General features: G+C 36.7%; 4 protein-coding genes across 11 annotated transcripts; 2 read left to right on the forward strand and 2 right to left on the reverse strand.

The window, feature by feature from the left end:
- Nucleotides 1–1,465: 1,465 nt before the first annotated feature.
- Nucleotides 1,466–4,592, reverse strand: LOC127788524 (uncharacterized). The gene is made up of 3 exons (XM_052316910.1): nucleotides 4,355–4,592; nucleotides 3,937–4,118; nucleotides 1,466–1,905 (listed from the first exon to the last, which is right to left on the reverse strand). Exons 2-3 carry the CDS (start codon nucleotides 4,093–4,095, stop codon nucleotides 1,741–1,743), a joined length of 324 nt encoding a protein of 107 aa, XP_052172870.1. The 5' UTR covers nucleotides 4,096–4,118; nucleotides 4,355–4,592; the 3' UTR covers nucleotides 1,466–1,740.
- Nucleotides 4,593–4,867: 275 nt separating this feature from the next.
- Nucleotides 4,868–12,115, forward strand: LOC127788521 (uncharacterized). Of its 7 annotated transcripts, none has more exons than XR_008020413.1 (8): nucleotides 4,868–5,030; nucleotides 5,156–5,258; nucleotides 5,347–5,451; nucleotides 6,590–6,675; nucleotides 8,354–8,592; nucleotides 8,772–8,961; nucleotides 10,834–10,994; nucleotides 11,188–11,332. XR_008020413.1 is itself a non-coding variant. In XM_052316900.1 (8 exons), exons 1-8 carry the CDS (start codon nucleotides 4,972–4,974, stop codon nucleotides 11,887–11,889), a joined length of 1,272 nt encoding a protein of 423 aa, XP_052172860.1. In that variant the 5' UTR covers nucleotides 4,868–4,971; the 3' UTR covers nucleotides 11,890–12,115. The 7 variants fall into 7 exon arrangements, 6 of the variants coding, with proteins under 6 accessions (XP_052172860.1, XP_052172862.1, XP_052172861.1 ...); XM_052316900.1 differs by lacking the exon at nucleotides 10,834–10,994 and adding an exon at nucleotides 11,584–12,115 and having other exon boundaries at nucleotides 11,188–11,371; XM_052316902.1 differs by lacking the exon at nucleotides 10,834–10,994 and adding an exon at nucleotides 11,627–11,781 and having other exon boundaries at nucleotides 11,188–11,371.
- A 385-nt stretch (nucleotides 12,116–12,500) lies between these two features.
- Nucleotides 12,501–14,795, reverse strand: LOC127788522 (short chain aldehyde dehydrogenase 1-like). Of its 2 annotated transcripts, none has more exons than XM_052316907.1 (3): nucleotides 14,630–14,795; nucleotides 13,561–13,652; nucleotides 12,501–13,476 (listed from the first exon to the last, which is right to left on the reverse strand). In XM_052316907.1, the coding sequence occupies exons 2-3, from the start codon at nucleotides 13,605–13,607 to the stop codon at nucleotides 12,678–12,680; spliced, it is 846 nt and encodes a 281-aa protein (XP_052172867.1). In that variant the 5' UTR covers nucleotides 13,608–13,652; nucleotides 14,630–14,795; the 3' UTR covers nucleotides 12,501–12,677. The 2 variants fall into 2 exon arrangements, with proteins under 2 accessions (XP_052172867.1, XP_052172868.1); XM_052316908.1 differs by lacking the exon at nucleotides 14,630–14,795 and adding an exon at nucleotides 14,533–14,606.
- A 3,648-nt stretch (nucleotides 14,796–18,443) lies between these two features.
- LOC127788523 (short chain aldehyde dehydrogenase 1-like) lies at nucleotides 18,444–19,612 on the forward strand. The gene is made up of 2 exons (XM_052316909.1): nucleotides 18,444–18,537; nucleotides 18,640–19,612. The coding sequence occupies exons 1-2, from the start codon at nucleotides 18,494–18,496 to the stop codon at nucleotides 19,439–19,441; spliced, it is 846 nt and encodes a 281-aa protein (XP_052172869.1). The 5' UTR covers nucleotides 18,444–18,493; the 3' UTR covers nucleotides 19,442–19,612.
- Nucleotides 19,613–22,766: the final 3,154 nt, after the last annotated feature.

Below are 22,766 nucleotides of genomic sequence, written 5' to 3' on the forward strand. Positions count from 1 at the left end.
CTCCCCCATTGAAGTGCACCTAATGATGTACCTTCAGATTAGCAGCCTCTTAATAAGCGAGAGAGAGGGAGGGAGACAGAAGGGTTTCAGCTTATTGATGACTCTAGGCAGCAGAGAAGCATTGAAATGCCATTAACATATCCATTTTCCATGCCAACCAGACTCCACCAAGCTGCCATTAAAAACATTCAGTAATGGCATCTATTTCATATGCATCTTTAATTCTTCTTCGCCTTTTTTAGGTGGCTGAGATAGCACTTAAATGGTAGCCCTTAAAGCAACCTCCATCTCTGCGTACTTAAAAATCCTTTTGCATTTCCCTATAAGTTCCTTCAATGCCCCATTAAGACCATCACTAAACCAAAGGTAATATTTATGTTTTAAAGATCTGCCAGATTACCCAGATCCTCGCTTGTCACGTGACATGAGATCCTGTCACGTGACTCATGTCCACTGGCAAATGTTTAGGTCCAGAAGGGTATAAAGTTCATTCCACTATGCTCCAGGGCTTTCGGCTGGACCCTCAGCCCTAAATCCACAAACGGACTCCGCAACATTCTTGGACTCAATTTCTAGTCTTATGCGTTAGAAACTCCTCCAAACAACACAGACAGTTCTATTAAAGTACAAGATGAACAGTTAGAATAACCATTAATGACCATAATTAGTTTCATAAAGATTGACTGCGACCAACCATCTGCCGTGATTAAATCTTCTCAAACCAACCCTTAAGAGTGGCTATTTAATTGTATAGAAACATGCTTTTCTGGGAATTTCATTTGATTTTGATTGAGGGTAGTTTTGGGTTTGGATCTGCATGTCATATTGAGACTGCCAACCACTAAGTGACATTTACCGACACTGTGTTTGGAGTCTTTGGACTCTAGAGGAGGAGAGTGAAATGGAAATGGTGAAGAGATTCCCTTGTTTGGGAGAGATTAATAATGGAATGAAAAATGATTAAAAGAAGAGAGATTAGTAATGGAATAGAAATGGATAGAAGCACTATTTTTTGTCCACTCATGGTCATGGGGGGAGAATGGATGAAAAACTGACTTATGACAATATTAACCGTAAAAGTTTTTTAAAAATTTAAATTTACCCTAAGCTTAATCATATTCTATCTTTTCATTCAAAGGGCATAAATAGCCATTCACTGATTATATATTTATATCTTTCCATTCCATCAATATGCATTGCTCTTCCAAATAAGGAGAAACATCTTTTTATTCCACTAATTTCCATTCCATTTCATTACTATGTCCCTTCTAAACAAAGCCTTAGATAACTGGAAAAACTGTTGGGAGGTCCATAAGATTGGGGAGGATGTATCGTTTTATGGTTGATGTACTCAGCACAGAGAAGAAGATAGCCACCAAAAAATAGGAGCAGCTTACAGTAACCAGCAAATACGGCTTTGGCAATAGCCATTTACTTACTAAAAAATATGGAAGGAAGGGGGGTGGGGTGGGGTTACGTATTGGAAATTTGAAAGACTTATGTTTTATATTCAACAATATAAAGAGTTGTAGAGCAGACATATTAGTTACTGTACAAGATGGGAAACTTGTCAGACAGTGAAGAGTAGAAGAACAAAATGAACTCGTTACTCTTCCACTTCATGCTAACATATGATGTAGTTCAAACAGCATGGACATATCACCAAAGTGGAGCTATACTGTTTGGACACAAACATGATTCTCTGACTCACATATACAAGGATAAATATATGATCCCAAACTAGCCGTCCAGGATTTCTTGCTGCTCGAGTTCATTCAGAAGATCAGTCAAAGAGGCAATACTGTTCACAGCTTCAGTTTTCTCCTTGCACTGTAGCAATTGTTCTTGAAGAATCCTTACAAGCTCATTAAGTTTTTCAATACTCTTTTTTTGTGAGAGGATAATCTGCAACAAGAAGTTGCTGGACAATAAGATTGAATGACTCCTAAAATTAAAAGATTACTGCAACACCCAGAAGGTCAAGTTATATCCAGCTTAAATGGTTCTAGCACTAAAATGATTAATATAACATGTCTTACACGGTACTCTACTCCTCTATTTCCCCTTGCATACTAGTACACTGCCCATGGATATAACAGAAGTAAGGTTGAGGGAATGTAACCAATACCCGCATCCATGGATATAACAAAAAGTAAGGTTGTGGGAAATGTAATGTAACCAACAGCATTGCCCATTGAAAATAAAGACGCTTATATTTGATACTCTAGAAATTTCAAGACTTAACAAGGATAAGAAACAGCTATCTCATTTGTCTGTTATCTAATCCAAGTTTCAATTAATTTTAAGTGCATGCACAACCAATAACTTTAGTATATTTTGGAATATTCTACAACATACAGTATATCTAACTTCTTATAACGCGTCCACTTATCTATACCTGGCTTTCTGGTACATATCTCAATATCAAAGATTAAGGATTTAACAAGGTTCATTCTATCAACAATTTGTATCCAAGACATATATCCAAGTCCACAATGTATAAACTACAGCCTAACTTATATGCCATGGAAATCTATAGAACATTTTTCTTGATTAGGCACTGAATGAAATCAGCAGGGTACAATAAGTTACAAACCATAAAAACTCACAACAGCCTAGATGAATAACGCCATTGTTCATATATGAAACAGTGAGGAACACTACCCCCCACAAAAAACAAAAAAAGAAAAGAGGGATACAAGTAGGATAAGGCATCCTTGAAAAGGAGAGAGCGATGGTGAAGATGAAGCCTTCAAGGAGAAGGAAGTAGCAAGGCAAGAAGCAGCATGCTATAAGGGTGAGGTTCTCAGATTTTGAGTAGCACTTTTACAAATACTAAGGTCCAATTTCAACCCCTAGAGTAGATTAAGAGTCTCCAATTCAGTCACATCACCTTGGCCACATAAATTTTCCTGTGTCACTATAAACTTCTTGTCCTACGGTATGTTTCCAGAATTTCCACCTAAAAGGTAGGGCTGGCAATAAGCCGATCTATTCGTGAGCTGCCTCAAGACTCGACTCGATAATTGGTTCAATAAGCTAGCTCGTGATACAAATGAACCAAGTTTGAGCTCAAATATTTGACTCATTCATTAGCTCGACTCATTTGGGTCACGAGCCAGCTCGATATACTTATATATATATATATTAATTTTATAAATTTATTAAATAAAAAAATATTTATTATTTAATACTCAATAATATAAATATATACTTAATAATTTTATAAATATACTATTTAAATATAAATAAATATATATTATATATATCATATATATTATTTAAATATATATATATATACATAAAAATAAGGTGATAGTCAGTTTCGAGCTGAGCTGAGCCAACTCATAGTCATTATCGAGTCGACCTCGAGCTAAAAAAATCAGCTCATATCGAGACCCAAGTTATGAGCCAAGCTAAAATCAATCAATTTGAGCTCAAGCTAGGCTTAGCTCGGCTCAGCGCGACTTGTTGCCAGCCTTACTAAAAGGCACAGAGACAAGACACAACTACTGTTAGAAAGAAAAAAAGAAAAGAAAAAGAGAAGAGCAGAAAATATGGTCTTAAACATTATATAGTTTTGTTTTCTGGTATAACAATAACTTCTCCGTAATCCTGACAACAATAAACAATCATACGCCAAAAATTCAAATTAAAATCTTAATTCCAATAGCCCTAGTAAATGAAAATAGATGGAGCATATTTATGAAAACACTCGGTGAGAATTGAGTGAATCATGATATTAAAACACACGGCGTCTAACACATGCAGTCTTATATTGATCCATTGTTAAATGAGATCAATATGAATGTCTACAAAATGCTCAGTAACTAATCTAAGAACTGAGGAGAAGACATATTCAGTGACAACCGGACTGAAAAGGCAAGGAACTTCCGAGCAATTATGATGGGAAAAAATTGAAGAGTTAACCCACACCTTTTCTTTGACAGATTCTTCTCTCTCTGAAATTCGCTTCCCAGCTTTCAAAATTCTCGGGCTAGCTTCAACTTCATTAACAATCCGTTGCCTCCACTGAAACTGGGAAGTGAATGCAACCAACAACAAGAAGAAAACAAGTAAAACCTGCCTCGGCATCCTTACAGGAAGGGTCGCATTACCTATCAATCAGAAAAGAAGTGACTTGGTATTACAATCGTACAGCAAAGAACTCAAAATCTTCCGACCTTTGCATAAAACCCCTAAACGAACGGTAGAAATCGAATTCCTTCATTTTAATCTTCTTTTCCACCGGTTTCTTCTTAACCAAGCAGAAAGAAAATGGAAATCCAAGGAACTGTCACAGATGTGTGCATTAATTTCATGTTACAATCAAGGAACAGAACCCTATGATTACCAGATGAAGATGATGTTCGAAGATTATGTATCGTGGGGAATCCAGTTACCAATCGAAATAGAATGATAATCGAGGACAAGAGCACTCAGATCGATAGAGTTACAACCGTAAGGAAACTTCGATCGATCACCCTTCCGTCCGTTTCTATATCTTTCCCTTCTCCTTCTTCTACTGGTAATTTGTGATAATGCCGTTCTTAGGCTCTGTTTGGGTAGAGAGAAAGTAGGTGTTTCATTGTCCCATGAGATAAGTTGACTGGTCAAGCAATTAGTGAGTCGTCAGTTTAATTTTTATTTTATTTGTGAAGTAAATTCTCATATTTATAATTTATTTTTCTTGACATAATTAAAAATATTAACATCAAAGATCACGTAAAACGGTCATTGTAAGTAGGTATTTCATTAATATAATAATTATTAAAATATAGTAAAATAATAATAAAATAGATATAATTGATAACTATAGTATTTGTAATTTTAAATATTAGTGGCTGTAATTCTGTTTAAAAATAGGTTTAATTTCCGTCCTTCCATCTAGTACTTTGCCTTCTAGCTCTCCGATCCCCAAAACACCAAACACAGCCTAACAAAACGACAGTGCGGGAGGAGACCATCATCATGGGCAACTCCCAGTCCCAGTCGCCTTCCTCCGATCCCCGATTCGTTTCTGCCTCCAGGTCTCTCTCTCTCTCTCTCTCTCTCTCTCTCTCTCTCTCTCTCTCTCTATGTATATATACACATACGTACATCATTTACGTATGATACAGATTAGGAGAAGAACTAATGCGAGATTTTTGGTCAGAGCTTTCACTCAGAAGGAGCTTGAAGATCTGAATGCCTTGTTCGCGTCCCTGGCTGCTCAATCCCAAAGCAACGGCCGTTTCATCTCTCCCTCAGTGTTCAAGGTCAGTGGCTTGTGTATCTTTGCTTTTCTTCACTTCGAAAATTCAGATTCTTCTCCTATATTTGAGTCTCCTTCTGTTGAATATTCAGGCGTATTTCGGAATCCATGGCTCCCTGGGTGACCGAATTTTCGATTTGGTTACGCAGCAACGCAAGGATCAGAAACTCACCTTCCAGGATCTTGTAATCGCTAAAGTGAGTGAGTTATTTCGCTATTATGTTTTTAATTTAGACTAGACGCCGCTAGGCACACATTCTATGCTGTTCCATTGGATAAAGATGATTGTAAGAGGATGTTGAACTGCTGCGGCGAATTGATTACCGTGGAATATGGATTTTTGTAATGATGATAAGCCAAGAAAGGTTAAAAACCTAAGAGAGTTGTGGTATTTGTTTGCAAATTAAAATGAATTTAACCGTTTCTTGATTTATTTTTGTTACAATCTTGGGTAGAACTTACCTTCCAAAGCTAGAAGTTAGCTGTTAAGGGGAGAGTGCTCAAGAGATTATAAACTCCACACCAGAAGCTTGAACTTCTAATGTGGGACAAGTTCCATACCTTACAGTGGACCATAACATACCACCACAATCCACAGCCTGGGGCCCACGACGGCAGGCTGTGCACTAGCCACTGCTAGTCTTGGGTGAACACTGCAATGTCGACGTCACCTCCGTCGCCTCTCGCTTGCATTGGGAGCCATGGGCCCAGCTTTGATACCACTGTTACAACCCTCGGGTAGAACTTATCCTCAAAAGTTAGCTATTAAGGGGAGGGTGTCCAAGAGGTTATAAATCCCATACCAGAAGCTTGAACTTCCAATGTGGGACAAGTCCCATATCTTAGAGTGGACCATGACAATTTCTTCTTAATTGAGAAAATATTACGGTAATTTTAATTTTAATTAATTTATCTTTAAGGCTTAATTTTGGCAAATTAAATTGTGACACAGCTTAAGAAAAGGGGATACACCAAGTGTTGATTATTCAATCTCATGATATGGGTTGGTGGGTGGCGCTTCTGGTTTCTCCTGTTTGTGTATGTTCAATTGGATTCGTTGAGTATTGAACATAATTTCTTTGAATCCGAAAATGTTGTGCTTTGATTGGCCGCCTTACCTCAAAGTGCTTTATTTGGGCATTTTGTAACCATGTTGGTATAATCTTGAAGTAAAACAGTGACACTGTAGAATTTCTTTTTAGGTCTTGAGTTCCTCCCTGTGGTCTTCATTTAAACACTTCATACTAACTTTTGCATATGCACATGTTAGAAATATCTATGGACTGGGTTTTGCAGATGTGTCCATGATAATCTGGGTCCATTTTTATATTGCAGGGCACTTACGAGAAAGGAACAAAGGATGAGATTGAAGAGTTTATTTATCAGTTAATAGATGTGACTGGGGATGGCATCTTGGGGAGGTAGAACTGTAAAACCTTGGTGTCTTCCCTCTTGGGAGGTGATCATCGTCTTTTGTTTTAGACAGCTTTATAGATTAGTCATCCCTTAAGATTGTTAAGATTGTTTCCTTTCAACATTGCTAAGTCCATAACCTTAATGGACTGCAAAAATCTGAACCTTTAAGCCATTTCAAATATCCCTCTGTCATTGGAGGCATATACACAAGGCAGACTGAATTTTTCTATGTACTGTGCTTCCAAAAATGCCTAGCTGGTCATTACATTATGACTTACATAATGCCTTATAGCTACATACATGATGTTTTCTTTATTCTTTTTGTTTGGCTAGGTGCTGCTTCATCTGGTGTTTTGCTATTACAGCATAATATTAAATATTTGAGTTTCCAAATGTATATTTGGTTAAGTTTCAACAAAATCTCATATGGGCTTAAAGTTAGATATTCTTATTAGTAGTTTATGGTATGATGCGGTGAAAAGCTAGTTTTTATTGCTTTAATAACAGTATGTTACACCACGGAGACGGAATTTTGATAGGTGGAAAATATGAATTGTCATCCTTTTAACTGTTTTTTGATTGGTATTGGGATCACCTTATAAATTTTGAGCTGCAAGGTGTATATAGTTATGCAGATTATCAAATTTCTGGTGTTGAAAATTGGTATACATCAAGGTTTTTTTCCATGCACTATGTTGCTTCAAAACCTTTTTTCAGCACAACTACATGATGCTAACTTCCAGTGAAGAACAACAATGTAAATAAGGATCCAGCAACTATCATTTTCAGAAACAAGTTTTCAAGGATTGTTTATAATGGTAGGGAAAACATTGAGTTAGGGCTGTATGTGGGTATTACTTAATGGAACTGAGATTTTGGATTCATTTTTATTAGTGCTAATGGCTTGTCAAAAATTTATTGAAAGAATTTAAAAAGTCCTGCGTATTTGTTTTTTAAGGGGCCATCTGAAAATGTTTTTTTGTTTTTGTTTTCAAGATTTTGTGTTGTGTTCATTTTCAGCTACCCCATGACAGTGTGTGTGTGGGTGCATGTGCGTGTAGAGAGAGAGAGAGAGAGATGAAAATGAAAGATGAAAATAAAGACAAAGATTGAAGATTTAAGATGGATGGTGGTGGCCAACGAGGAGTGAGGTGGGAGAGAGAGAGAGAGAGGGTAATCTCTGCTGTTGGTGTTTCCGTCTTCCCTCAGATATGTAGCTTGGATACAATGGTGAGCAAGAGAAATGGTGGCGTAGGGATGTTGGTTGTGGTGAGATGGCGGTTAGCACAGAGGGCAAGAGCTAGTGAAATGAATTGAGAATGGAATGGAAAAGTGATGAGGAAATGGATTCAGATTGTTTTTGTTTTTTCCCAGTTCATTTCAATTAATTTTCATTGTTTCAGACTGAATTCAGGTCTCCCAAACAGCCTTTCAACTTTTGAATTTCAAAATTATGAGCATGGAGTGGAAAATCTTGAAATGGCCACGTTTTCAGACACACCTAAGTTTTTGGTCCTGCTGTGCATTGTAGCTTTTCCATTTCAGAAGTTGGAATGACCTTAATTAACCGTAAAGATACCCAAAATTTTTGGGTTTTTGCTTCTGGCCAAGGCTGTTAACGGTGGGAGTCATCTTTCGTTGTTTTATTCTTTTGTTAACTTGTTTGACTTTGGGAATTGTCAGGTCTGATGTGGAAGCTGTATTAGTTGTGATGCTTGATGATATACGCTATCAACAAAGCTCTGGAACTCAATCAAAATCCCCTCAGGATGGTCTTTTTGTTTTTCTTAATGCTGCAAATTTTTCGAAGACTAGAGAAGGATGTGATGAAAGCATGTCGTTTGAGGATTTCAGAAAGTGGTGTGCCCTTCTCCCTTCTGTGAGGAGGTATCTTGGAAGCTTGTTGTCACCATCTGATTCAGGTTCTACTCCTAGTTTTTTCCTTTATATACTGGAGTAGACCCTTACCAAATTATTGATGATAATATTTATTTTTTATATTCCAACCATCTCGGATTAGTTTTCCATTAAAGGAGTCTAAGATCGGTGGCACATATAGTATTATTGAACTTATTTGTTTATGGCCAAACTGCTTACGCAGGAAGACCAGGTTCTCAAGTTCCTCGTCTACTACACATGCAACATGTTGATTCTGATTCCCTGTTGTTGAAGAAGGAATATGCATGGCTTATTGGTGGAGCCCTTACCCACCCGGAGCTAAATGAGTGGAAACTTTTGTATCACAGCACTTATAATGGACTAAGTTTCAGTACATTCTTGGGCAACATATTGTAAGTGCCTAGCCTCTTTTGTAGACTGTTTTCCTTGCTTTCATGCAAAACTCAAAGTGGTCTGATGACTCTTATTTGTATTCCCTGTATTTGGTGCTTTTAAAAAATCTCTTTCTCCTTCATCTTCTTGCACTAAGCTTATGTTGGAATGTGAGTTAGGCGATATAAATTGTTTACCCCTTTCAGATAGTCTTGGGCCTTTTCAGGTTTCCTTGCTTGTGCTACTGAGTTTGGTTGCCTTAGGATCAGACAACCTCTCCTTATGGTGAATAACTTCTATGCTCCTGGAACAAGAGTTAGTATGGTATCAACATAGACCATTTGGGGTATGCCATGTGGTGTATGGTACAGGAGAAGGCTCCGATCTTGTTATCATATAACATCAAAATTCAAAACAAGTAGCATAACAATAATGATCTTTTGTATATGCTAATGCCTTTGATTTTTCATATATGATTGGATGGATATAATGTTGATTCCATTATAAACATATCTTCCATAAATGTCAAACCTAGGTGTAACTGATGAAATAAAAATACATAAAAAAGTGGTTATCTTCCATTTACATACATAAACATGCACATGGTAGACAATTCGGCAATTATTTTTATTTGAAATATTATAATTAAGATATTGAAATAGTTGGTTAAAGGCTTGGTATGTTGTTGTAGGCATTTCTAGGAAGGAGATGCATCTGTGTGAGTGTGTCACCTGCCAGACACTCCCTTCAGCTCCAGATGTAGTGATGTGCTATTACTGACATGAACAATAACCTAAGGCTTCAAATTCTCCAAAATTTGAAGCTTTTGAAATAGATAACGATGACAGCAACAACAATCACAAGCTTTAGTGTGTCAGTAGCCTTTGAAATAGATAAAACTTTTATTCACCGTGTCCTTTCCCAGCATACAAGATGTAAGAGAAAGTGTAGGCATATGCATTGCGGGTTTTAGAAAATATGGGTACTGTGTCACAACCCTAAGGGTACTATTGTAATTAGACTAAGGATGAATAAGCCTATTGTACTAAAGCAGTTGCAGCTAAGTCACTTGTACCTATTCGGTTATGTCATAACAACCGAGGGAAGAAGCCTTTTGCAGTTGCAGCTAAGTCACTTGTACCTATTCGGTTATGTCATAACAACCGAGGGAAGAAGCCTATAAAAGGCCATGTGCAAGAGGATAGGAATCATGAATGAGATTGCTGATTCTTTCCCTCTTAACTTCTTTTCCCTCTCTTTCTCTTTCCCTCGAATTCTCCCTCCTCCTTTCAAACTCTCCCTCCATATTCTCTGACTGTTCTATAATTCCAGATTTGGCTTAGCCTCAGATCCGAGGCTTGACATACTGATCTTAATTTTTTTGTTTTTCCATTTAGATGAGAAATTTTGAGCTGTTGGCACAAATCCAATTATTCAATAGCCTCAATTTAAGATGTTAAAAGAATATCTTTACTATTTGATAGTACAAAGTATTGATTTATTTATAATGTTAAAAATATGAAAAAGTTAATTATTCTCATGCATACGTCAAATGTATATTGATTAAGGTTGATTTTTTTTTTTGGTTATGTTCTGTCTCAACTCTGTCTACAGTTGCCAGGTTGGTTTATCTCTTTCTTGTATGCATGTCAGTGTCCTGTCTGCTTAAATAAATTATTGGTATTGCTGAATATTTGCATAATGAAGATACATACTTGGATTGGTCAGCGAAAGTCCCAAGTAACGGTGCTCTCCTTTTCATAATTTAATGGCTTTTTGTTGGTTGATACCTCATTTCATTCAACCTTTTGATCAGTATTTATCTCATTATTTCATATAGTGTAATCATTCTGTGCTTATATCAATGAAGTAAGGTAACTTTTGTTCTACAGTAATAGGTGACTACTGATGCCCAAAAACTGCGATTAAGTTGCCCCAATGTAGTTCCCATGAACTATTTTTGAAACCAAAATAGTGGTGACTTCTGTTTTGGCCTTTGGTACTTGGTTAGCTTCTTCAGAACTAGATGATCTTCTAACGACCCAATGGTTAGGTAAAGTTTCCATTGAAGATATCAGTTTTTGTGTCAGATTTGAAATGGCTTTATACCTGCCGTAGAAGACCTCCATGCTGTTGTTACCTGCCGTTTTGAGTTATTTTATTTAGAGATGCTATAAGAACATATAAATGCTTTCTGTTACCACCTTTTGATGAGTGGAATAATTCACTGTAGAATTGACCTGCAGAAATGATAAAGGTCCAACTGTGTTGATTGTCAAGGATAAAGAAGGTTATGTATATGGAGGTTGTGCTTCTCAGCCCTGGGAGAGACATGCTGATTTCTATGGAGATATGAAGTCTTTTCTTTTTCAGCTATATCCAACAGCATCCATTTTCAGGCCCACTGGAGCCAACAACAACTTACAATGGGTAAATCTTATAGCTTGTATTGATTAATAAGGGCTTTAAAGTGATCTTGTAGCTGCAACTAGGAGAAGTCACAACTACGTCGAGCGTTATCGTTCCTGTTATCTGATTGTTGATTGAACTGCATTTGTTTTCTTGTTTATGACATGAATTGCCATCTTTAGAATGAGAGAATTTGTTGCCCCTGTTTTTGATTGTCTGAGTAACGTTTGCAGTGTGCCGTGAATTTTAGTTCAGAGAACATTCCAAATGGCATAGGTTTTGGAGGGCAGGTGACTCACTTCGGCTTGTTTCTTTCATCGAATTTCGATCAGGGGCACACATTTGCCTGCACTACTTTTGGCAGCCCTTGCCTGTCGAAGACCAGTATAATATACCCAGACGTCATAGAATGTTGGGGAGTTGTGACAAAAGGAACCCAACAAGAAAGGCAAGGGGCTCCTAAAGGCACTGTTTTGGAGAGATTCAAGGAGGACCGCCACATGCTTAACATGGTTGGCCTTGCAAATTCCAGTGAGTAACCTGCAATCGCCCGACACCCAAAGGTGTTAAGATGCATCTTCGCTTGCACTTTATGAACGCGGGAAGAGAACACTATATCATTAGAGCATACAGTGTGAATACTTAGTAGATGTGGCACGTAAAGTTTATGAAGATGTGTTTCTGAAAACCATGAGTGAAATGTGTTGACATACTTATAATGTTTATATTTTTCTAAAGGTTAGATCTGTATGTTTGCTAATTTAATTGGGTAGCAACATTAAAGTTATTCATTTGTGATTATAAGGTCATAGGTTCTTGTAAAAGTAGTTTCTTGGCAAAGTTGATAACATAGAAATAACCTAGTATAAATGCGCATTTGTATTCGTTTCCACCTTCTAGCAGCTCTGTTTCACTCCGTATGGCTGGAATGTCAAGGGCGGTTCTCTCGGAATTCAGCTCGATCTCTTGCATCCTCGGCCATTCTTGCGCTTGAGTTGGTTCTTATTATGCTTATTTCTATGACGTCCAAGGATACTTTGCCTTGGCACCATTGCTCATTTCTCATTCAGAGTGTTGCTGTGATCCTAATGGCTTTCACTTAATTATCCAGTTCTCTCCGAGATTCTCTCTCAAAAAGTATTGGGTGATGTAGCCAAAGCTTGGTCTTATTAATACATAACATCCTTGATGTCTTTGAAAAACGGGTCAACTGAATCTCACATCAGTCATTTTGGGACAAAGAAAAGGAATACCCATAATTAGACAAGACAAAGTAAAAAATTCTACAACTTCATCCTTGCCTTGCTAAAATACAAACTGGCTCTCACTACAGCTGGAGGGAATTCCTCACAACCTGCGCCAAACTCGGATTGGTGGTGCTGTAGCCTCCGTCAATCACCATGTTCAGCCCGCTCACATACATCGACTGGTCGCTTCCCAAGTAAAGTGCAGCCTCTGCTACATGCTCTGCTTCGAACACTACCCCTTTCAAGTTTGCCGCTTCACAGAGCAGTTCATCCGCCTTCTCGTTGCTTACCCCCATCGTCCTCCTGAACATCCCCGTGTTCATGGCGTGTGGGGCGATGCAGTTCACTCTGATCCCGTGCTGTCCCAACTCGACGCACAGGTTCTTCGTGAGCCCCAGCACAGCGTACTTGGAGGCCGTGTAGGCGTGGGGTGTCAGCCCGGCAATGTCGCTGACAGAGCTGGAGGTGAATACGATGCTGCCACGCTTGGCCGGGATCATTGCCCTGGCGGCGTATTTGGCGCAGTGGAATGCCCCGAACAGGTTCACGTCGAGCACCCTCCTGAGGTTCTGGCCATCGCTTGCCGCGATCGTTGATTCGATGCTTCCCTCTGTTCCGGCATTGCTGAACATTATGTCTAGCTTGCCATGCTTCGCGACTGCAGTTTCTACTGCATGTTGCACGTCCTGCTCATTGCTAACATCGCAGCGGACAAAGGAGATGGATTCATCTGAGCCAATCTCTTTACACACCGAGTGGCCGAGTTCGTTTTGGACATCGGCAATCACAACCTTGGCGCCGTGTTGTACGAAGAGCTTGGCAGTGGCGGCGCCCATGCCACTGGCACCACCGGTGATCACTGCCACCTTGCCTTCCAGCCTGCAAAATTGATGAGAACTTTTGTTTGTCCCATCTTATGTAATTTCTTTTTTTTCAAGTTAAAAGAGATCAATGGCTAATTACCTTTTGGCAATGGGAGCTAGCAAGGATGAGGATTTTGCCATCGACATGATGTGCCCCCCAAAGAAGAGCTCTTCAGTTGTTGAAATGAAAATCTGTGTTCAAATGCATAATCATAGATCAAATCAGGAAGCTTCGATTTCAAATCAATACATATATAGGCCGAAGAGTAAAAATCTGTCATCCTGATGGCTCAACATATCTGGGAAATAGAGAGCCATGATCTGCCCTCTTTTGTTCTTTTATTTATTTATTCATTTAAATTCATTTGTGACTGGAAACAAAGTAGAAATCGACCTGCCCCAAACCTGGCAAAGAGAGGAGCCTTCTAACCTGGGGTGCCTGTGAAGTGGACATCTATCTATCTATCTATCTATCTATATCTATATGAGATTAAACTCTAAGATCAGGCAAGACAGAACATTCAAAATAGTCAGCTTATGACATTTTTACGGATTTTTCATGAAATTTCTATGCATAATTCAAAATATTAACTAAACTTCCAGACAACCATGAATTAAAACAGAGCTACTTAATAATCAAGGATTAAGCAGCTTGCAGACCATCACCAAATGCTTCTAGCTCCAACATGAGACCAAGCCCTAATCAATAATGGAGAAATACTAACGTAAATCAACGCCAGGTTCAGACCGAAGCATTATTTCTATTCTCTTGTTTAGAAATCGCCATTTTCGAATCTTACATCCACCGAATCCAGAAACCTCAACCGAATACTAATTCCAGAATCATCACAATCACAAGATTTTCAGTATCTCTCTATCTCAACCCACTAATAAAACTCCACATGCTTTTCTGATAAAAAAAAAAAAAAAAAACTCCACATGCTTCCGTCGACTGGTTCGCAATCAAACAAACGAATATACATACATACGAACACATATACGAAATCATGCACCCAAGCAAGAAGAAACCGAGGTCAGAACAGAAAAATGCCTCTCAGTTCTCTCGCCTAACCTGAAGGAAATTACGATTATTCTGAGAAACAGGCAGAAAAAGTAAGAAGTCGAAAAGAGAAATGGAAGAAGATCGTAGATGATGATTCACTAATTACCTTGACTATGGCTATGGCGATGATAGGGCTGCTCCGTAGAATACAGAGATGTCGACAGAAAGCGAGGTGGGGGCTTCAAATTTTATAGAGAGAGAGAGAGAGAAGAAAGTAGTCTATCACTGGCCATGGCTGCGGACGGGGACAATTTTCTTTTGTAGTCCATTTTTGACCGTGTCACTTGTATTGACAAAGACGACAGATTCAATGATCGAATTGAATTTTGTTTGATGATAAAATCTGATCGAGAGAAGTTTGGGTTCATAAAAACTGATCGAGTTTCATCTCGAGACAGTAGCAATGATATAATGCAAATTGGGTGAATTTATTTTTGTCATTCGACGCATTCGATTCTTTTCTCAATAATTCAATTATTTATACAAGTAGTATTTTTCTTCATTCTTGGTATGTCTGGTGTTAACGTGATATTTTTTGTAAAAAAATATTATTTGTACATCATTATGTATATCTTGAGTTACACAATAATGTTAAAATGTCTAAAATATTCCTCTCAAAAGATGGTGAGGTGTACCGAGATGTGAGAAGTATTTTTGTCATTTGTATGTATTGTGTAACTCAAAATATATATAAATGATATATTAATAACATGACTCTTTTTTGTTTGTCTCTGACATTGATGCGATATCCACTAACGTGATATTCGATGAAAATTGTACCATGACAGCCACTTGTCCCATAAATACCTAATGGGCAAAAGAATTATGCTAGATGTACAATTATTTTGTACATCTTGAGCTACATAAAGGATATTATGACTAAAATACCCTACACTTCACATGCGCCTCACGCGGCTCTATGTGCCTCATGAGAGACCTTTTTGTCATTGGTACACCTTTTTGTAACTCAAGATGTACACAAAGGTATACCAATAACATTTTTTTAGGCAAAAATATATTTTTAACTAGTATTTTTTATTTAAATATTTAATTTTTGATTATTTAATTTTTTTGAACAGTACCATTTTAAATTAATTATATTTTTAAATTTTATATTATTTTAATTACACAGTTAAATTTATTATTCTTAACAAATTTATCAAAATATATAATTAATTCAAAATTACATAATTTAAAAATATAATTAAAATAACATACAAGTTTTAAGATTATAATTGAGTCGGAATTATAAATTTTAAAATATTTTTAAAGTAATAATAAATTTAAATGTATAAATAAAAATAACATACAGTTACATAAATTAAAATATATATTTTGCCAACACCCAATACACAGTGATAAGAGTTTGATGTGTGAAAGGATTAATGATGATGATCTTCACCAACCGGGTACTGACGGGTATTTGGGTTTTGTCCAATTTTGATGATGAAGAAATACTGTCCACTAAATGAAGGTCTTAATCATACTATGACTATTCTCGCAAGTGGATTGGCTAATAGATATACTATTTGTTAATATCTAGTTTTATTAACAAATATTGTACAATAATTTGTAGGGTGAGTTAACGCCAAAAAAAAAAAAAAAAAAAAATTATTGGTGATTCATAAAATTTTGTAGACTAGATGTTAGATAATCACCCAAATAATTCAACGACAAACCTTCAATCTTTTAAGATAGTGTTTGTTAAACTAAGTAGGATAAAAAAGTATTAAGATAAGATCAAAATATTTTCCAGATTAAGATATGTAATAGTTAAGATAAGATTGAAAAATAATTTAATATTTTTATCAAACTGTTTATTAATTTTTTAGAATGTATTAGAAGACACAAACGTTATTTTTTTTTGAGTCATTCTACAGGGCCAGATAAACTTATCGACGCGATTATCGAATGGGGGCAAAATAACAAAATTCTCCTTGCCCACTTTATAAATTTGTAAAGTGGGTCATTGCCCTGCTCCCTTCCCATGGTTGGCACCTCGTCGCTGTTTTCATCTTGTTGCTATCGCCTCGTCGATGGCAGCGAAGCGTTGCGGTAAGGCGAAGCAGCAACGAGGCGATAGTTATGGGAAGGGAAATGAGGGAACAGGGTAATGGCCCACTTTGCAAAGTGGGCGGGACAATTTTGTTATTTTGCTCTCATTCGGTAATCGTGTCAGTAAATTTGTCTGGCTCTTAAAATTTTTTTTTTTTTACCTGTAAGGACTCAAATATGTATATGTTAAGCAGAGAGAGATAAATATATTTAGAAAAATTAAGATAAGAAATCACGTAATTTTTTTTTTAATGATCACCAAATAAGTTTAACAAATACATTAAAAAAGATAAATATTTAAAATATTTTTTTATATCTAATACTTTTTATCTTATATTTTGATTAACAAATATTATCTTAACTAAATAATAATGTAGATAGAGTTGTAAAATGTCCTCTAGCTACAATTTTGATAAAGAAAATGGGTATTTAATTGTGATCATTAATGTGTCGGTTGAGTACCCATTTTAATGATTTTTAGAGATAGAACAAGCCATCATGATTATTTGAATATTACCCAAAGTAGGTAGTTGGTCAAGCTAAAATTGTTAATCTTTGTCCAAAAATCAAATTCATTGCCAAAAGTAAAAAAAAAAATTCACTTATTGACAAATGCGACCATTGACTTTGACAAAAAATTGCACTAATTTGGTGGAAGATGGAAATTAGGGGCAAGAGGATCTTTGATTATTCAACTTATGTGACCAAAAGTTAAGGTGTCTTTGTTTGATTATTCACTTATGTGATGTGCCCAAATAAAGTAAGAAGGGAAGTAAATATAATATGAAATAAAAATAGAAAAATAATATTTTAAAAAAAAATTAAAAAGTCACAATAAAATAAAATAATTTAAAAAGTGATGCCTTGATCCGAACGAGGAAGATAGAAATTTTGAATGGATAAAGAGGATCTTTGCTGGCCCTGGGGTGACAGACTTTGAATAATCTAGTCTTGAAACCCAACAAAACTGAAATGCTCGCGGGGTGTTTGGCTTACTGATTTAACCACTTATAAATTGTTCTTTCAACTTAAATGTTATATAATTTATTTAGTTATATATTTATTAAAAATTAAAAAATTTAAACATTATTGAATTTAAATGTTATTTTAACAGTATTTTAGAAAAAAATTTCCTATCTTTAATTTCTTAAAATGATATTATCAACTTATTTCGTTGATCAAATATTTTATAATTTTACCCTTAAACAACTATCACATTTTTAACCTTTTCCCTCTCCTTCATTCATCCATCTTATCTCTGTTGCCACCTTTCTCAAGTTTTTCTGTCGTCGTTGTCTCCATCTCTTCTATGGCAGTCGTTGCCTCCAACCCTATCCTTATTGTTGTTGTCTCCATCTCTATTTGTCATCTGCTCCATTGTTCGTCACCATCACCTCCTACATCTCTGTCCATCGTTGTCACATTCCTTATCTTTGTCCATTGCCTACACCTCCTCCATCTTTGTCTGATGTTGCCTATCATCGCCTCTTTCATCTCTGTGTGTGTATATATATATATTTAATATTTATATATTTTAATGTCTTAACATATATATTTAATATTTTTATGAATTAAAGTTAAATTTTAACATAAAATATTATATTATTATATTTTTTAATAATTATATATAATTTACTAGTATCTAATAGTAAAAATTTTATTAGTTAAATATTAATTTATAATTTATTTTTATTAAATATTAATATTTTTATAAATTTTATTTATATTATTATTCAATGATATATTTATTTTAAATTTTGTTTTGTTAAACTCTCATAACTTATCAGGTTTTTTAAATCACACGTGTAATTATATTGGATAGACAGCTTTAAGAAAGCTTAAAAGCCATCCTAAGCCAAACAGCCTCTGTACAAAGCAGCAGTAGCAGCATCCAGAACCAGAAATCGATTCAAAGATGATGAAGGCGGCCTCTTCCTTGTTAGCTCCCATCGCCAAAAGGTAAGCCCCAATTCCCCATTTATCTTATCATACAATTACAAATTGATGCTGCACAAACCACCTTAGTTATTCAAAGCACAACCCTTCTTCTTCATTTTGCAGGCTCGATGGCAAAGTCGCCGTCATCACCGGCGGCGCCAGCGGCATTGGCGAAGCCACGGCCAAGCTCTTCGTCAAGCACGGCGCCAAAGTCGTCATCGCCGATGTCCAGGACGAGCTGGGCCACTCGCTCTGTCAGGAAATCGGCTCTGAATCCGTCGTTTCCTTCGTCCACTGCGACGTCAGCAAAGACGAAGACGTTAAACGCGTCGTCGATTCAGCAGTTTCCAAGCACGGGAAGCTCGACATAATGTTCAGCAACGCCGGCATAGCCGGCAACATGGACCCCAGCATCGCATCGGTGGGCTACGAAGATCTCAAGAAAGTATTCGAAGTGAACGTGTTCGGTGCATTCTTCTGCGCTAAACACGCCAGTAGAGTGATGGTTCCGGCCAAGAAAGGCAGCATCTTGTTCACGGCGAGCACGGCGGCTTCCACCGCCGGTGTGTTACCGCACGGCTGCACCGCCACGAAGTACGCCGTGGTTGGACTGGCGAAGAACTTGTGCGTGGAGTTGGGGAGGCACGGGATCAGGGTCAACTGCATTTCGCCGCACACGGTGAACACGCCGATGGTGAGGGCGGCGCTGGGGGTGACGGCGGAGATGGCGGATCAGTTAATTGAGGAGGCGGGGAACTTGAAGGGGGTGGGGCTGGAGGCGGAGGATGTGGCGGCAGCGGCGGTGTATTTGGGAAGCGACGAGTCGAAGTACGTGAGTGGGTTGAATTTGCTACTCGACGGCGGCTACACCACCACCAATCCGGCGATGCAACTAACGTTGGAGAAAATAGTGTCGGGCGCGTAGCTTCAACGTTCATATCTCACGTTTGAGATAGCTTCCAAAAAAGATAATGTTACTCATAATAAAATTTGAATAAAAGTTTTAATTTGGATGATGTGATTGTCTAATTTTATTGAAATATAATTTTGTAAAGACATAGATTTAAATAAGCAATATAGATTTATAATTTATAAGTGGGGGAAGGCATAAAAATATTCTTGTGTTTTATCGAAAAAGTTATGGCACTTCAAAATTTCAAAACATCTTTGATAGCTCTATTCTAAAAAATTAGAACTATTAAACACTCATTAGATACTGATTAGAGATAATTTGAAAACGTGAAATGCATGTGTAGTAATATGTCGTAAGCAATATAATATGGCATCAATACCAATGTCAAAGAGGTTGGTAATGCTTTTGGCTCGATTGAAGCCTTCGACAGCCATGACCTTCCAATCAGTGCTAGCCTCACTAGGCTCGTAGCACTCTATCGTGGCCACCAACAAGGTCGTTAGCTAATTTAGGTTGTCTTGGTTGAGGGCAGAGGCCACCAATTTTTGAGGGTAAAAGATCGTTACTTTATCCAATGAGTTTCAGTGCCATAACAGTAGGCTCGATGATGACGGCTGCATTAAGAAGCTCTCGATCTTGAATAGGTCAGGGCTAGTCTCACTGGCTACATTGTCGTCTATTGCGATCACTTAAGACATCAGAATCACTAGAAACCTTAAAGCTCGACAGTCCCAGGATTGAAACCTTTAGTGATTCTCGAGGAGGGTCTTCCAAAGAAATGATTGGATTAATAACCTTTCTCACCATTTTTGACGATTGGTCCAAGGTTGGGAACAAAAACCCATTTTGGTGTGAGATGCTAGAAGGAAACAGGCTCTGCAATGATGAAATCCATCGCAAAAAGGTGTTCTATAAGTCCTTGCTAAATGTGCATACTAGCGTATACTCTTGCACGATTTGTTAATTGGACAAAAAGGTGTTTAATAGTTTTTTTTTGAAATAGAGTTGTCTAATGAAACGTTTTAAAAGTCCGACATGCCACATGATATTTTTGATAAAATACAAAAATATTGTTATGTAAAACATAATATTGTTTGTGATAACAACAAACAATAAGCATCATGCCCTTAAATCTAAAAACTCCATGTATTTCACATAACGTAAATAAAAAAAAGTGTACCTTGATCCATTAAAGCTTCAATGACGTAAAAGACAATGCTTGTTGATGAAGAGAACTAAAGGATTTGATTTCTCTCCTTTTACCCCTAATCTCGATGATGGACAAAAATAACAAAATAATTTATGATTTCTGTAATTAAGGTAGAAATAGGATCAAAATCCTATTTATAATTGTAGAAGTAGCCTCCTCTCAAGATTTATCAAGAGTTGTATATGTCTTCTAAGCTAAATAAAATTTTAGTAATCAATTATCTTATTAAATATTTTAATTATTTCATCAGATAAATGTAACCGTATTTGATAAAATATATACCTAAATTATCATGTGAGGCACAAGATAATTTTTACATTCTCCCACTTGATAAAATATTTTAATTATCACTTTTAAGATTTAATAAGAAGAACATAATGTGCGCCAATATCATACTAAAATTTTCTTTCCTTTGGTTATAACATTTATCATTATTAAGTTGAAATGTTAATGTAAGTCATGGGAGTTGTATGTCAATTTTCTAACACAATCCCTTTCTAAAGGGAATCACTAGTACAGTAATATAGGTAAAAATAAAATTTTTATTGTGTATCATATACACACAACAAAATATAATATACATGCCATATATAGATTGGGTATTTACACAATACACATATTCAACATTGAATATATAAATTAATCTCATACCTGCTGTCTGATGTAAGGTTAAGGTACATAAACTATTTCTGTACTATAACCATGTTCACCTCACGTTGTGGTGGTTCTAGTCTATCCACACATAATTTGCAGTAAGAAACCGTTCAAGTCACCTCTTCTTGTGATAGACACAGAGGATTTATGTATCACCAGTACTCGTGTCTCAAAATTATATGCGTAACAATTATATATATAATTTCTATAATTTTTCATAGGATGAAGAAAGAAGAAAAGGAAGCAGAAGAAGCTAAGTTGGAATAAATGAGAGAGAGAGAGAACCAGAGAAGGGGAAAAGGGCTCTGCCTTTTTTATTAAAACAATTTCCCTTCCCCTCATCTTCCTTCCATTTTCTCAATTTAATTCAATTCTCACATCCCGACCATCCCATTTATTCTCTTCAATCAACCAATTTTACCTTGCAAATTTACTATGCACTTTCACTATATATGTACTATTCACTGTGCACATTCAACGCCCCTTATTATGCAATCAATAATTAATTTCACACTATGCACTATGAATTTCAACTATGCACTATACATTTCAATTATGCACTATGTATTATTACTATATACCATGCACTATGCACTATTGGTAGGGGCTAATGGTTAACTTTTGACTAATTATTCTAGAGATATTTTGGGCACACGATGTTGATATCAAACGAAACACTATATGGTGTGTGACTTTCTAGATTTACTACCCGCTAGCAATCAGATAACACCAAAACCTTTTTCAGTATCGGTTAATCATTTGACCCATCATCAGAAATTCTCCAAATCCCGACGATGTTATGAGAGTTTCTGAAAAGTGCTTAACAACAGTTCATGATAGTATAAGTGGTAGTGAAGTCTCACTTCAAGTGAACTTATTACAGTTAACGATTACCGTGTGCTATAATCATTCCATCACCTAACGTCCCGACTGAGCGAGAGCCATGGAGTGACAAACTCATAAACTCAGTAACTATGTGCCGGACCTTATTAATGTGACTAGATGACACCTCAGAAAACACCTTTCTTAACTTTCAATCTGCCATGGTCAATGACTGTCTTGTCACATCAATAGTAGATCACATAGGACGTTCACCCCATCAAATATCGATAAGGGCGACAGATCTTATTCCCAACACCGGTTTATATATACCAACAATATAGAATCACATAGATGAACGTTCCCACCTCCTAATTGGATGATTCAGCTCATCCACATACAAGACTAGGAACACAATGTTGCTTCTACTAGCCTTCTTATATACACATGGTTTATCTGGATTTCTCAAGAAACTAAACTCTTTGATATCATGATCAAAACATATATTCCAACTCCTCAATACTTGCTTCAAACCATATATTGATCTTTTCAACGAACACACATGACAAGGATCAACGAACTCAAATCCACTCGAATGTTCCATATAGATATCTTCTTCAAGAAATCCATTCAGAAAAGCTGTCTTGACGTCCA

Source organism: Diospyros lotus, chromosome 13 (genome assembly GCF_014633365.1).
Source record: "Diospyros lotus cultivar Yz01 chromosome 13, ASM1463336v1, whole genome shotgun sequence".
In the NCBI taxonomy this organism is placed as follows: Eukaryota; Viridiplantae; Streptophyta; class Magnoliopsida; order Ericales; family Ebenaceae; genus Diospyros; species Diospyros lotus.

What these genes read in the sequence shown, in the direction of transcription:
- LOC127788521 (XM_052316900.1), top strand. Translation starts at nt 4,972, where the DNA reads ATGGGCAACTCCCAGTCCCAGTCGCCTTCCTCCGATCCCCGATTCGTT. An exon ending in CGATTCGTTTCTGCCTCCAG is followed by an intron (nt 5,031 to 5,155) that starts GTCTCTCTCTCT and finishes ATTTTTGGTCAG; the next exon opens with AGCTTTCACTCAGAAGGAGC. An exon ending in ACATTCTTGGGCAACATATT is followed by an intron (nt 8,962 to 11,187) that starts GTAAGTGCCTAG and finishes ATTGACCTGCAG; the next exon opens with AAATGATAAAGGTCCAACTG.
- LOC127788524 (XM_052316910.1), bottom strand. Translation starts at nt 4,095, where the DNA reads ATGCCGAGGCAGGTTTTACTTGTTTTCTTCTTGTTGTTGGTTGCATTC. An exon ending in AAGAATCTGTCAAAGAAAAG is followed by an intron (nt 1,906 to 3,936) that starts GTGTGGGTTAAC and finishes TTCTTGTTGCAG; the next exon opens with ATTATCCTCTCACAAAAAAA.
- LOC127788523 (XM_052316909.1), top strand. Translation starts at nt 18,494, where the DNA reads ATGATGAAGGCGGCCTCTTCCTTGTTAGCTCCCATCGCCAAAAG. An exon ending in TTAGCTCCCATCGCCAAAAG is followed by an intron (nt 18,538 to 18,639) that starts GTAAGCCCCAAT and finishes TTCATTTTGCAG; the next exon opens with GCTCGATGGCAAAGTCGCCG.
- LOC127788522 (XM_052316907.1), bottom strand. Translation starts at nt 13,607, where the DNA reads ATGTCGATGGCAAAATCCTCATCCTTGCTAGCTCCCATTGCCAAAAG. An exon ending in CTAGCTCCCATTGCCAAAAG is followed by an intron (nt 13,477 to 13,560) that starts GTAATTAGCCAT and finishes TCAATTTTGCAG; the next exon opens with GCTGGAAGGCAAGGTGGCAG.